The sequence below is a fragment of the Tachysurus vachellii genome, chromosome 12 (genome assembly GCF_030014155.1).
Source record: "Tachysurus vachellii isolate PV-2020 chromosome 12, HZAU_Pvac_v1, whole genome shotgun sequence".
NCBI classification, from domain to species: Eukaryota; Metazoa; Chordata; class Actinopteri; order Siluriformes; family Bagridae; genus Tachysurus; species Tachysurus vachellii.
The window spans coordinates 7,305,287-7,320,932 of record NC_083471.1 but is presented as its reverse complement, the minus strand read 5'-3'; the positions used below and the strand labels follow the sequence as shown (position 1 = coordinate 7,320,932).

General features: G+C 40.3%; 1 protein-coding gene across 1 annotated transcript in view; it reads right to left on the bottom strand.

Moving 5' to 3' along the window:
• Positions 1–14,806, bottom strand: part of rab32a (RAB32a, member RAS oncogene family) — a 19,489-nt gene extending 4,683 nt beyond the window's left edge. The window contains exons 1-2 of the mRNA XM_060883034.1: positions 14,376–14,806; positions 1,445–1,722 (exon numbers count right to left, since the gene is read on the bottom strand). Of these exons, the coding sequence (XP_060739017.1) occupies positions 1,445–1,722; positions 14,376–14,589 (492 nt within the window). The 5' untranslated portion in view covers positions 14,590–14,806. The remainder of the gene's footprint in view (positions 1–1,444; positions 1,723–14,375) is intronic.
• Positions 14,807–15,646: the final 840 nt, after the last annotated feature.

The following is a 15,646-nucleotide window of genomic DNA, read 5'->3' as shown; positions in this document are numbered from 1 at the left end:
CCTCCAGATTAAAAGGAGTCATTTTCACAGTTTGCGACTACACTTGGATTGACCAGCAGTGCACCATGTGACCTCTTGTTTCCTTGGAGCATTACTCAAGGATGGATTACTAAGTAAGTTACCATGGAGACAAGCCCACATCGTCACAATTACTGTGGCTCCTAACGGAACATGATGTCCCAGTCAGCGTGGGCACTTAGAACACCACACACGCAGGAGAAAGTTTGTGGATCGACACAACTCATTAAGGAACCGAACCCGATCACACAACCTGGTGTCTGGTCTGTGAAATCAACGTCAACACCGAGACGGCGGTGAAGAAACCCTACAGGTTTCTAACGCTGTTTTTCCACCGTCTCGACCCTGACTCCACCTGCACTGTATACGCGTTTGCCTCGCTTTTCATTCTGCCTGTTTAGCTCGCCGCTGCAATCCCTCTCCGCTAATCGAGAAAAACGAGACTGAGCTAGCAAAACAAACAAACGCAAATGTGCCAGCTGAGGTCTCTGGAGAGAGAAGGTGAGAGTAAGAGAGGAGAGGAGAGGAGAGGAGAGGAGAGGAGGCTGTGTGATAGGACACATGAGGCTTTATAGAACACAAGGGGGCTTGATAAACGAGGAATGACACATCTGTGTACGTACACACACACACACACACACACACACACACACACACACACACACACACACAGGTGTTGGAGCTTCCCACCAGACATCAGTGTGACTGAATCCCTAATGGATAGATTTAGCTCACGAGCATGTGCTTATGCAGACTGGGTGATGAGACGCCTTCTGTCAAACAGCTACACACACACACACACACACACACACACACACACACACACACACACACACACACACACACGCATGCACGCGCATACACACACACACACATTCTTAATCAGCCATGCTAAGTCATGTGAAGGCACGTGAAGCTCCACAGTCACACTGGACTTCGACTGATCCATATACAAGACGTTAAACATGTGAGGTTTGTGTGCTGGTAATTACAGAGAAGGAGCTGAGCAACACAACACAAACTACTAACAGTCATGTGTCTGTGGGAGTACACACTCGTGCGTGCAGCGCACACACAAACACACACTAGTGCGTGCGGCAAAAAGAAATCTGCTGAAAAAGTCAGTGTTCAGGTGGATAAACAAGGTGAATCTGTTGAATGTAGTTTTATCATATACGGATGTAAAAGAATGGTTTCATAGAAAAGTCCTGTTTGGGGCATAATTCTGGAAAATATGTGGGGAATTTCGAACATGGCATCGAGAATGGCTTTGATCTGCTTAGCGTGGATCACTCTCGTAGTAGGTGAAGGGTCTTTTACGATTGGCCAAACCCTGGAGAAAGCCTGAACTACTTCACGATCCACACAGATGCTGCCAGAATGCTTCATCAAGAAAGAAGTCTGGATGGTGTGTATGATGTGTTACCTTAGCTGACGTCTCGAACCAGCCCAGGAAGCCGGCCTCCTTGCAGAAGTTGTCCATAAGCGTGGCGTTATTTGAGCCGTCCTTCTTCTGGTCGCATTTATTAGCCAGCAGGACAGAGGGGATCGGGTTCCCATTCGCCAGCTTCACCTTGCTGTCCAGGTCGTGCTTCCACTTAGACACGGCTTCGAACGTGGAGCTTCTGGTCACGTCAAACACCACGAACGCTCCCACTGCCTCCTTATAGTAAACTCGGGTCATGTTCCCGAACCGCTCCTGACCTAAACACAACAAAGACAAACATGACATATTATATAAGCCGAGTTCTTCAAAACAAAAGATATTTTTCGTCAAGCATCGCGTTCAGACGCATACGGATCAGACGCATACGGATCTGATTTCAGCTCCGCTAATTTTCTCATCCTGCTGAGATCCTCACGGCACCACAACGCTGGCACGTAGCCTTGTTCCCGAAGACGGCTCACCCCGTCTCATCCTTTTTAAAGTGGCATCGTGCAGCCTGGTGTTACATTACACCGGAAACAACATGTAACAAAATTAAACTGGGGGAAAAAAATGAATAAAGGAAAAGACTGTGTAAAAAAGAACTGGCAGAAATGTGATCTGATGTGATGTGATGCGACAGCACTGTGATTAGACTGATATTTTTGACTTATTCATCCAATAAGATGAAAGCTCAAGAAAAAGCTCGGTCAGATCGGAGATCTTTTTTTCGTGACAGATTTCCTGACTCCTAACTCGTTAACACACACACACACACACGCGCATACACACAAACACACCATATTGAATTTATCAACACCAGAAAATGAAGCGTGTGATGTGATACCCAGCAGAAGACAGACCAAACATGATGAAATGAATCCTAACTGAAGGATCCTCTGAACGCCTGCTGCAAGTCTGCCATAATAAAAAAAAAAAAAAAAGAAAAAAGAAATGAAACCGAACTCGACACTGAAGCTTCGTCATCTTCCGACACACAGTCCTTAATGCAAAGGTCGAGTGTTCAGGAAGGAAACTACAGTAGAAGGAAAGATCTAATGTCCACTGTTAAAAATTCCCAACAACGGTCCTGTATAATTCTATAACTGTTAGAACTGTATAACTGGGTTTCTTTCGAACGTTCAATTCTATTAAATTAACAGAACTGCTGAGTGGTTACAAATTTCACACCAGCTCTGAAATAACTTCAGCACGTGTTAGCAATTCCAACTGCACACGGCAATTCAGGTGAGGAATTAATTAGGAATTAATATTAATTAGAACAAATGGCTGCTATGATTTGTACACTAATTTTTTTAAAGGTGGGGTCTCCGTTGTTTGAAAGCCAACGTTGACATTTGAAATCACCAAAACAAACACGCCCCTAACCCAAATGGGTCCCACCGCTGTATTGATAGCTCCGCCCACACATACATACGTAACCCAGGCAACTAATGGAAAGAAATGTGTCTTTATCATAGCTGAAGGGAAGAACAATACGATTGCAGATAAACAAACAAGCAACAAAGACACACAAGCATAATCATGGAAAGGACAGCATATATTAGTTCTGTGAAACAAAGCAAAACCAACGTTACTCACCTATCGAGAAGGAAAAAAAAACAACCTCAGCGTCTTAAGTAAAGTTGGCCGCATATTCACAGATTGGAGTTTCCCGAGCTAAACTCCTGAGCTAAACGCTGTTACTACACAAAACACGGTTGTAGCTGCCTCTCTACATTACTAGGATAGAAAAGAGGTGTTATTTGTGTAGTAACAGCGTTTGGCTCAGGAGTTATTGACTCGGGAAACTCCAATCTGTGAATATGCACCAACTTCCTGCTCCTTCAGTTCTCTCCAGCGCTGGAAAGCTGATCCTATATTAACACGGTCCTACTTCTTGCCTTATCGTAAGCCTTTCTTCGCTTTCTTTCTTTTTTTTATCCTCCATGTCAATGTCAAAACCGCTTTCTGCTAATACCACACATGCGCACTGAACACTCTCTCCGCCCATATTGACAAGACACGCCCCTTTCTGCTCACTGGCTACACGTTAGTTTTGTTTTGCGGCCCAACGCAGTTTTCTGAAGCGTTTCTCAAACAACGGAGACCCCACCTTTAATTCAACTCAATTCTTTTTATTTGTCCAGCACTTTTAACAATAGACGTTAGAAGCATAGAAACAGAATAAACGCTGTAATGTTTAAAATGACGTTACTATTTATCTCTAACATTTATCCCCAATGAGCAAGTCTGAAAAACTCCTTGAACCTTGAGAGGAACCAGACACAGAAGGGAAACTCATCTGTACTTGGGTGACACTGGACAGGAAATAATGTCAATGTAAATAATGTTCTTTCTACAGTGTCCTTATTCCAAACTGTTACATGTGAGAGTGAGGGTTTTTTTTGAGAGTTTGCTCGAGAACCACCTAAAACCCTCTCGTCAAGCCGAGCTTTCGGGGCAGCAGCTGTCATCGAGCAGCTCTCGACTACACGGCTGGTATTATTATTACACTCTACACTATTTTCCTTAAACCGGACAGGGTGGAAATGCTCTTTTTAGGCTATTGGTTCTGTTTGATTACAATTTATCCAAATTTTTAAAAACACAGAGTAAAAAAAAAATAAATAAATCAATAACGCAAAATGAATCCAAATGCATATGTAATAATAAGCTTCTTATTTATACAACCACAGACAGTTAGCAGTAGCATGTAGCACTTTAGCAGTAGCAAGTGCCAAAGAATCTATTTCTTGTCTCTATGCAAAGAAATCTAAAAGTATTTTCTTTTTATCGTAAACGTCAATCTTCAGATTTAATTTTTTTCATCCTCTGTGACTTTTTCATCTTGCTTTGCTGGTTATTTACTTCCATGTACCCAAAACACAAACTATTCTGCCTTAAACTGGCTCAGAACTGGTTTAGAGATTTCTTTTTTTCCCCTCGTTTGCTCCACAATTGGGCAGAATCCCAAATAATATTCTCTTCAGTGTTCCATAACATTAAAACCACCGGCTGAATATGGTGTAGTTTTCCTTGTGCTATAAAAACAGCTCTGAATAAAACGTCAAGGCCCGGACTTCACAGGAGCTCTGAAAGCGTGCTGTGGTGTCTGGCACCAAGTCGTTAGCAGCAGATCCTTTTAGTCCTGTAAGTTGCGAGTTGGGGCAGGAACTGCAAGTTCTGCCAGCTTTCTATCATATCCGGCTTTAACGTTACAATCTCGAATAAGGAAAAGAATTTATTCTAGCTACACTGTCCGAGAGTATAACACGGTATCCTCCGAAAGTATTGGAACACCAAGAGCAGTTCTTTCTTTCTAAGTATATATAAAGTATGCCGTGTATGAAATGCGTTGATTCTTGACACTTTTCCTGGATTGAGTGCAATAAGCGGGATCAAAAATTTTGCGCGTCAGTCTTCACCAGTGAACATTTAAAGACTTCGGCTGGAAGGAATTAGCGTTAAGTCAGAAATGATGCTTATCTGTTATCTTCTCAGGAGCTCTTGGTTACACAATTCCACTCGACTACAAGCTGCTGTAGAAAAAAAAAATTGTTTACATTGACATTATTTCCTGTCCAGTGTCACACAAATGAGGATGAGGTTCCCTTCTGAGTCTGGTTCCTCTCAAGGTTTTCTTCCTCATATCATCTCAGGGAGTTTTTTATTCTCAGGCTTGATCATTAGGGATAAACCTTAGATCTAAATAGTCACCTAATTTTAAACTTTACAATATTTATTCTGATTCCATGCGTTCGTAAAAGCTCCTTTGGAGACAACGTCCATTGATAAAAGTGCTATACAAAAATTCAAATAAAAAAAAAAAAAAAGATTTAAATCAAAAGTATTCATTCGAACTAATAGAGGTGTAGAAATGTAAGTTTGGAGAACAGTAAAGCTTTTTAGATCTTCATCTCTCTGATATCACCAGGGCTTCGGTTTCAGCGTTTAAAGGTGAACAGTCTAGTTATTTCATATTCTAGTTATTTATTTCATGCATTTAATCAACGTTAGAAAAAGAACGTCGTTCTTTTTATGTATGACTTTTTTTTTTAAAAGCCGTAGCTCCGATATCGCTGAGATCCGTAGTCCTGATATGGAATGGCCCATTTAATCACTGTGCAGGCTGGGGGACAGAACCGCTGTTTAATGGAGTTCATTAGAGGAGAACTGAGGGACATGAATCTGACACAGGGGAAATAATCACACCCTTCATTATGCACGCCTGGCTTTTTTGATTCCACCTCTCTCTCTCTCTCTCTCTCTCTCTCTCCATCATCTCTCTCTCTCTAGTCTATATCTTTCTATTACTAAAGACAACATAATGCAGCGATACGTATCAGTATTTAAAAATATAATAATTTAAAGCACTTTACACACACACATTGTGTTTCAGCTTCATTATCCACACTCTCAGCTGCACACTTTCAGGTCTCTCGGCAGCTAATTGCTCTTAATTGCAAGGCTAAATTTACTCTTTTTAACCTCAGGTGAACGCCCAGGGCGGCTGACACAGAAGAAAAAGAGCTCCTGGTTTTCATTTCCTTCTCTGCCATTTCCGCCAGGCATCTTGTTCAAAGCAAGTTCTATGTTATCCCTCTCGAAACGGTTGAGTAGCTGTGCTTTAAACCCTTGAATTCTGGAGTCAAGTCCCACGCACCCCGATCCACAGGGGGTGCCAAAACTTTTACATTCAAGATTGCAGGAAACTTGATCGTTTGTTTATACGCAAGAACCATTTCGGAATTACTCGCAGGGTGTCAATGCTCATCTGCATAATATGTAGAAGATTTCTATGCATGATTGATATGAGAATTTATTAGCCATTTATTAAGGAATTGATTGTTGTATTTATTCATAGAAAATTTTCTGAGTAATGTTATTTCGAATAAATAAATAACCCCAAAACCTTTTCTACAGCCTTCAGAAGACAGTATGGCAAAACTATAGTCTTATGTCTGACATCATGACGTTAAGGTTAGATGCGAATTCATAGCTGCGAATACAGCACAAAATATTAGCGAGGTGTTTGTGATGCTAATCCTGATAAACACAGAAGAAAACCCTGCTCGGTTTACTGAGAACTCCTGTATAATCTCCTCAGTGGCTCTACGCACAATCCACTGCTGTGTTCTCTCAAAAGACCTTCGAGGACCTTTTACAAATCTGCTTTTAGAAAAGAAAACCTAAAGTGTAGTCCCACCAGGAAAAGAGACAACCTTCTCCACCACTACGCCTTCTACCAGGATTTGAATTGACATTACTGAATTAATATACTCTGTATGTATCTATCATTTATCACTGGTTGAAAAGCCTCGTGCTACGTTCACCCAGTCACTGTACTGTCACGGTTTTCTGGTTGCCATAGTAATAACGTGTCTCAGTGGGTGGAGCTGTTAGCCTTCCGTTTTCCATATCCTCCGGTTTTCTTGCAGAATGAAACCTTCTGGATGGAGATTTGGTGTTTGTGTAGAAAATATCAGCAGCGCTTATCTGCAGCAGATCATATGAGATGAAGGAACATCAACGAGTTGCTCTAGCGATGATTCACCGACTCGCTCCGTATTTGCGTGAACTTGGTGCGTCGCTGATGTGGACACGCCCACGTCTAGTCGCTATTTTATCGTTTTATTACTGCTGTTTTATTCCTAGTTCTTATGACCAGTATGTACAGTTTCCTCTTGCTGCCTTCTTTTTTCCCTTAACATAAAAATAATAATAATAATAATAATAATAATAATAATAATAATAATTAGTTGCTTCAGAATATACACAAATAAATCATGCTGCCAGGAGAGAAACCTGTTGTGGTCTTCTGCTGTTGTAGCCCATCCGACTTCAGGGTTTGCTGTGGTGCACATTCTGAGATCCTTTTCTGCTCACCACAGTTGGTTATTTACAGTATGTTAATCTTCCTATAAGCTAGAACCTTAAGCTGGACAATCCTAGGAGTTCCTGAAATTTCCTGAAATTCTCCATCCAGCCTGTCTAAAGCCTTCACATTTCCACCCCATTGACCTGTATCTACATGGCTTCATGCTAACATCATTGGCTGATTGAAGAACTGTATGAAGGTTCCTATTAAAGTGCTCACTTTTATCCCCCTGTAGATTTTTGACATTAAACTTGGTGATTCACTGGAGGCTTCATGAGAAACCACACTTTGCCAGCATCACGTGCCACGGTTTCTCAAGGAGAACAGAAGGGCCAGATGAATGAGAACTCAGCCTTGGTTGAATCCGTTAACAGCGATCGTTGGAATATATGCAATTTTTTATCGAGAGGAGGGAGAAGGAGGAAAGAGCTTACTGTTTGAACAGAAACACGCACAAATATACGGCTACTATGGAAACTCATGATGCAAGAGTTTTGCAATATCTGCATATAATGCCCGTTTTTTTTCTTCAAGCCTTCTAATAAAAAATGAAGAAGTGACAACCGTGACGAGCAGTAAGAAGGTACAGTCTGTAACGCTGTCGACTTCGGTAGTCAGTCAGTTTGATAAAAAAAAAATAAAAAAATCAATCGATCCACTTTTGTTTGTGTGATTTTGTAGTTATCAGGCAGTAAAGGAAATACAACTCATCTTAATAGCATTCATTACATCTGCAGCATTTTAGAGTTTTGAAAGGTTTTTTGGCCTGAACACTGTTTGCTGAGGATGACAATGAGAAGTGTGTATTGGATACCTGCTTCTGGGTTAATCTCGATAAATGCTACCCGGTCAATAGCGTGGACCGTCTATGCTGCTCTTAGAGCAAGTCACAATGCGAAAAGAGGTTTTTTTTGTGTCTCTCATGGGCTCAGGATGTCAAGGATCGATCGTCATTCATTACTGATCCATACCTTCATCGATAGCACACACCCTGAGTCACCGGTGGCTGCTAAAAGCAGCTGTTCAATTTGAAACGAGAAAAAAATAAATAAATAAACCCTGCTTTAAAACGTCTGTCATTAAACGATTTTTTAGAAACATCATTTTATCTCCAGGTCTGAAGAACACAAATGGTAAGATAAGATGACGGCTTCCTGCAAACGGGATTAAAAAAAAAAAAGGAGAGAAAAAGCAGAAGTAATGAGAAAGAAAGCCAAAGAAGGAGGAAAAGTCTTCGCCCATAGCCATGGCAACCACAAGTTTTTCTTTACACGGTCCTAACCATGGTTATGATCTCGTGGGTGTGTTGTCATAGAAACAGGCCAAGCCAGACAAGCCAGGTACAAGTATCCCCCCAGTATGCAACAAAACAGCAGTGCACTTCAGACCCTGACCAGCCACAGTGTCCCTCATCTCACTCACAACACCATTAATGAAAGCCAGAAGGAGACAAGGACGAGGCAACCTGTCTGCAAAGGGCACATCCCTCACGGCGCCTGTCATTTAACCCAACCGGCTCTGTATAGATTTTAGAGAAATTTCTTACCGAACACGACCAGGCAGACCATTTGTACTGATTAGCTAAGGACGGAAATGGGCAAAGAGTCATTCTGCAGTCAATGAATAAATGGATATGAACAAATTGTGACAAATAAATAAATAAATAAATAAATAAATAAATAAATAAATAAATAAAAATAATCAGCTTTTTTAATTTGGGTGTAGAAACTGCTCCAAAAGTCCACAGTTTTATTTCAAGCGATAAAGCAAAACAGCTAGAGATCTTTATTCAGATTTGAATCAACTAAAGTGTTAATTATTGGATAAAGGTTAAATGGGTCAAACTGAAGGGTTCCCAGGTCAGACACTTTCATCATCAGTATTTACAGCCACACTAAGTCACCACGTACAGTCGTTAAATATTCAGCAGGAAAAAAAAAAAAAAAAAAAAAGAACAGACCATTCAGCTGCTAGTCCCAATCACTTTCATATCAATATCCACAATCTCTTTTGTCCTGGACATTTTAGAGACTGCCTTTTCACTTCGTTTCCTCTCCTTCCTTCTGAGATTAAGACAGAGGTATAGGCAGTATCGTCACTCTTAAACTGAGAGAACAAGGATCTGGATTTCTCTAGAGCTCTAGGGTTGTAATCTGCTCATCTCTCAGGCAGCCCAAGAAGAGTATAGCTATTCTGGGCTACAGTGGGAGGACAAAGCCCTGATTTCACTCAGGCTCCAACTCACACATCTTCACTGAAAGTCTCGATTACAGTCTTTCTAGTCAGGGTCATTATAATCATTAGATCGAGAGAGAGAGAGAGAGAGAGAGAGAGAGGGAGAGAAAGAGAGAGAGAGAGAGACACAACACTTTCAAGTTCTTCCACCAAAGTGCCAATTACTTGCTCGATTAACAGGGTTAATAGAGGGCGTACAGTTCTGCTCTGTTCTACAATGATCTGTTCTGTTTAAGTTAATCCTGGTTTACACACAGAACCGGCGTTTGAAATGATCTATACTGCATAACCTCCAATTCCCAGAGTTTTAGTTGACTGAAGGTGAACACACACCACTCATCCCTACAGTAGTCCTAACCAAAACCAAAGGCGAACAATTTTGTCTATCCGCAGGTTTCTGCTAATCCCCAGCTTTCCCACAAATCTCATTATTTCTCTTTTTGAAAATTAACAAGAAAAAAAAAAGAAGAAAAAAAAATATGAATAGAGAAAGATCCAGTTTCAGTTCAAGCAAGGAAGGACAATTCTTAATGAGAACAATTTGCACAGTCTTTGTGGATCCTTTAAAGAGAAATAACTCCTTATTCCAGAGAGACTTTCCAGAACACTTTTCCGATAATCCAGCCTAGTGGCTTTTTGTTGTATTCATCCAAGTTCCCATAAGCACCAGCAATGAAATCAGGGGCGGTTCTAGGATTTCATCTTTAGGGGTTTTAGCCCTCAGTGAGAATTAAAAACAAGAAGAGTTTTATATTATATATTATATGACTACATAGTAAGCCAAAAGTTATAGTATAAATTTAAAATGGCAAAAGTGGACACCAAAAATTTTATGCATGATGTAATGATGCCAGTCTTGAATCAGATCAGTTCATGTATGTGTGCATTCTCTACAAACAGTGTGTCCAATGAATGCAGTCATTAATAAAAAAATATGCACAAGACAAAGACCAAATCAATAAATGTTATTTTTATTTAGTATTAAATGGATTGTTTGCATTAATATTTTGTTTGTGCTACAACTCTGGTAATAAGAATAGTGAAATTTCACTGCGCTCTGACTGACTCTGTGCTTCTCCGTTCAAATAAAGCAGACAGCTGATGACGCACTTGTGAAAGACTACGACGCACGCGCGTAAAAGCAAAGTAAAAAAATTCGCCCTTGGATCAAACTGATAAGTAATTTTCTTTCCCATCGACGACACGTCCTGCATTTTAACGGAATTTTTATTTTTTATTTTTGAAAGTAATAATTATACTTATAGTTTTAGGGTGGCTGAGATCACAGACAGGGGGGCTGTGATCTCAGCCACCCTAAAAAAGGTCTAGAACCGCCCCTGGGTGAAATTCATGATCTGATGTGACGTGGATGTAGTTTCAGCAAACCCCAACAACCCACATGAAAGCCTCCTCCTACATCACCTTCTCCTCCAGCAACACATCACAGGACGAGAAGGAAAAGATTGACCAAAGCCGTACATATGTATGAACCCCGAGATCTCATGATATGATGTCCTCAGAGAGAAATACTTGGAATCCATTGTGCTACCATCACAACTTTTCATCAAAGAATAACAGACAGGGTTCTCAGCCAGGGTACAGAAAGCCACGGGCTGGAAGAACTGCCTTTGTCTCCAGGCATATTGATGCGATAGTGAGGGGAAGGGAATGCAGCACTCACAGAAAAGCATCTGTGACACTGCACCGTTAGAAAACATGACCCCTGAGGCTTTCACATGACATCAGAAGTAGTCACCATCCCCACAACCATTAATCAAGCTACATTTACAGTCCATATTCATGGTGTCTTTCAAAAAGCCTGGAAGTTTAACTATTATTGAATCTTACAGAAGGTCATGTTGAGGTCTGTAAAAAGAATACGTACTGTACTGGCGTTGTCTGTTGTCAATAGTTGCTGGCAATGACTATAGTGTAGCATCTGCTAGGTGAAAAAATTGTAAGCAATCAGTTTTGGTTAGCTGATTAGCTCCAAGAAGTGTCTGGGGATGAGACCCTTTTAAAAAAAGGTCCCTTCAACTAGTCACCAAGCATTTACCAGTTGCTGACTTGTTAACTCAGACTAGTAGCTAACTGGCTAAGAGAATTATACAAAACAAATGTCATTACAGCTTATTCTACATTCAACTGTGTGAAAAATTAATAAAAAAAATAGCAAGTGTTTGTTTTCAATGCTTCCGGGCACCCATAATTTGTCATAGCCGATTCCTTTCCATCTAACAGCTTGTTCTCCCATCATCACATGACAGGGATACTGAGAAATATGTGCCAATTACTGGGTTGGTTTTTTTCAGGATACAAAGACAAAGGTTGAGAGATTTTTTTATTTAGCTGAAAGCCAGAGCAGATAGTCAGATATGAAGCTTGCGGAGGAAAAGGACAGTCGTATTGATTAAGATTGTTATGTTGGCTGTGATGCGGTATGACACGTTTCCACATTCATTCACATTTATCCTGGTCAGGGTCGGTACAGTGACAAGCCAAGCGTGGTTGCAGAGGTGGATGGGATTAGTCATGGGTGTCTTTAGGAGTAGGTGTGATTTGTCAATATTGTCTGCAGAAATGTGTGGGATTGGTCACAGGTGTCTGCAGAAGTAGGATGGATTGGTTAAATGTGTCTTTGGTAGCAGGTAGGATTGGTTAAGAGTGTCAGCAGGAGCATGAAAATTGGTCTGCAGTCTGCTGGAATAGTTTAGTCAAAATGTCTGTAGGAGCAAGTGGTGTTGGCAAAGAGTGTATGGAGGAATGGGCAGAATTGTTTGAGTTTCTGTCGGAGTAAGTAGGATTGGTCAAGAATGTCTACAGAGCAGCCGGGATCGGTCAAGAGTATCTAGAGGAGACACACACACTCACACACTCACTCACACACTCACTCACACACTCACTCACACACTCACTCACACACACACACTCACTCACACACACTCACACACACTCACACACACTCACTCACACACACACACACTCACACACACTCACACACACACACACTCACACACTCACTCACACACTCACTCACACACTCACTCACACACTCACTCACACACTCACACACACTCACACACACTCACACACACTCACACACACTCACACACACTCACACACACTCACACACTCACACACTCACACACTCACACACTCACACACTCACACACTCACACACTCTCACACACTCTCACACACTCTCACACACTCTCACACACTCTCACACACTCTCACACACTCACACACCACAGTCCATTTGTGTTAGTGTAACTGTGTACTACTATGTGGTACTCTCCAGAACAGAAGTACATATCAGGAGTCATGATGTAAAATTCCCCTTCACAATTTACTTACAGAATCTCATAAGCAATCAAGGGGAATTCTGGAAGTCACACGTTCTTAATTATTTCATTTACTTATTATAAATATAAATATTTTAATACTTATTGTTTTAAACTGAATTCCATGCACACAATAAAGGATGTTTATCCATTGCTCTGGAAAACAAATGAATGTTAAAGCCTAATTCCTCAAGTTGCCATTAAATATAAACCAAACACATGGTTTACCAAGTCTCACCTAGTACGATTTCACAAAACCTCTCCTTCATCTCTTCCAGCAGCTTCACAATTCTGAGGGAAAATTCTTAGGATTTATGACGCACATAATCCTGACTACGTGAAGACAAAGAGCTAGCATACAGCATACAGTACAGGAGAAATTCAAAAAAATATATCCTGCTAGTGTAGGAAAGCATGGATTTAGAGCGACTGGTCCTGATTACACTATTATACAGTGTGTGTGTAATATATATATATATATATATAGACATAAAACTTAGTTTGATTGTGTTTCATTGTTATAAGGTTACCATAAGTTATGGAAGAAAAATAAATAAAATAAATCAAAAGTATATTAACAATATTTATAAGTCACTTTACTTTGGAAAAAACATGTTTGACTGCTGCTCCTCTGCGCTCAAAGAAAATTAAACACTTCCTGAACTGCAAATGAAAATATGGATGCTTAAGAAGAGTGTGATTGAGTGGGTCTGAGCGTTTAACCTCAACTTGACAAGGAGAGTCAAGACGAAAGGAGCCGTTACGATATCGGGTATAAAACAATCCCTTATATTCACATGCGCACAAAACATCAACTTTCTGTTTTCATTAAATAAATACTATGATCCTATTAACGTCTACAAGAGTGTAAAAATTATGATATAATATAATGTCATAATCAATGGTTGAGAGATATAGATTTTCTTGCATCACACACACACAAATCAGTGTGGCAGACTGGTGACCTGTAGAGGTTTTTCCCTTGTAGATAAATGATTTCACTTCCTCTTTTGTGCCCTTCTGTTTTTTAACCGTCTAATCTGAAAACACACACACACACACACACACACACACGAGTGAACTGAGTATACACACACTGTTGGTGTGAAATGAAAGTAAAAAAACAAAACAAAACAAAAAACACACATTCTCATTCTCATTCTCTCTCTCTCTCTCTATCACACACACACAGTTTATACTCAGTTCACTCACTCATATACTCCCTCCCTCCCACACACACACACACACACACCAGAACGGAAGTATACAAGCCTGAAGTTTTTTTTTTTCGATGGGCGGAGAGTCACAAAACCTACAATAACGTGACTTCCATCGAGCTGGTAATTTTGAACTCTTATAAGCCCTGAATACAGAACGCTGTCGCCTCGTTTCTCTTTAGTTTTATATATAATAAAGTGCATCAGCACACGTGATCAACACAAAAACAAACAAACAAACAAACACGCCTTACCTGCGATGTCCCACAGCTGCAGCCGGACTAACGTTTTACTGTCCCAGTTGAGGACTTTAAGGGCGAAATCAACACCGATTGTTGCTCTGTAATGCTGGGAGAAAAGCTGATGGACATAACGTTTAATAATGCTAGTTTTCCCCACACCTAACTCCCCAATCACCAGCACTTTAAACAAGTGCTCCTTACACTCCGACACCGAGCCTCCTGCCATCCTGTCAACGTTACTGTTCTACTGAAAGCAGAACAAACCAACAAACTTCTACAGAGCTTCCCGTTTCTCCAACACGCAAACTTCTCAGTAGAGACTTTATTTATAAACTTTATTACTCACTCACTAAAACCATTAAAAAGGTCCAGCCCTTTCCCCACCTCCTATCTATCTATCTATCTATCCTTCCTTCCTTCTCTTCTTCTCCTCCTTCTTCTTCTCTACAAACCACCTGATAAGTCACAGGACCCGGAAAATATCTTGGAAATCTTTTGGCTCAATCCAAAACCCAGTGCAGAAGTGAACTAGGTTTCACACCCTCTCAAGTGCACTTTATGTTTTTAAAGATTTTACAATTCTTTCAAAGAATTTGAATTTCAGTTCAGTTCGTCACGTGTTGAGTTGCAGACCCCCCCCCCCCCAGCATTAAGTAATTAATCAATGAAACAATTAATGAATGGGAGTATTGCATATATTTATAACAATTAATTCATTAATTAAGTAACTTTTTTTTTTTTTTTTTTTTTTTTTATAAAATATGATGAATTTGTATCTGGAATATTGCAGATATTTAAATGATTTATCTATCAATTAACTGATTAATAAATTAATTAATTTGTTACTTGATTTGTTAATTAATTTGTTAATTATTTTTTATAGATATGAACAATATGTAACGGGAGTATTGCAGATATTTATAAAAAATAATTCAATAATTAATGAATGAATTTTTATAAATATGAACAATATGTAACGGGAGTATTGCAGGTATTTATATAAAATGAATTAAGTAACTTTCATTCATTCGCTCATTTTCTACCGCTTATCCGAACTACATCGGGTCACGGGGAGCCTGTGCCTATCTCAGGCGTCATCAGGCATCAAGGCAGGATACACCCTGGACGGAGTGCCAACCCATCGCAGGGCACACACACACACTCTCATTCACTCACGCAATCACACACTACGGACAGTTTTCCAGAGATGCCAATCTACCTACCATGCATGTCTTTGGACCGGGGGAGGAAACCGGAGTACCCGGAGGAAACCCCCGAGGCAC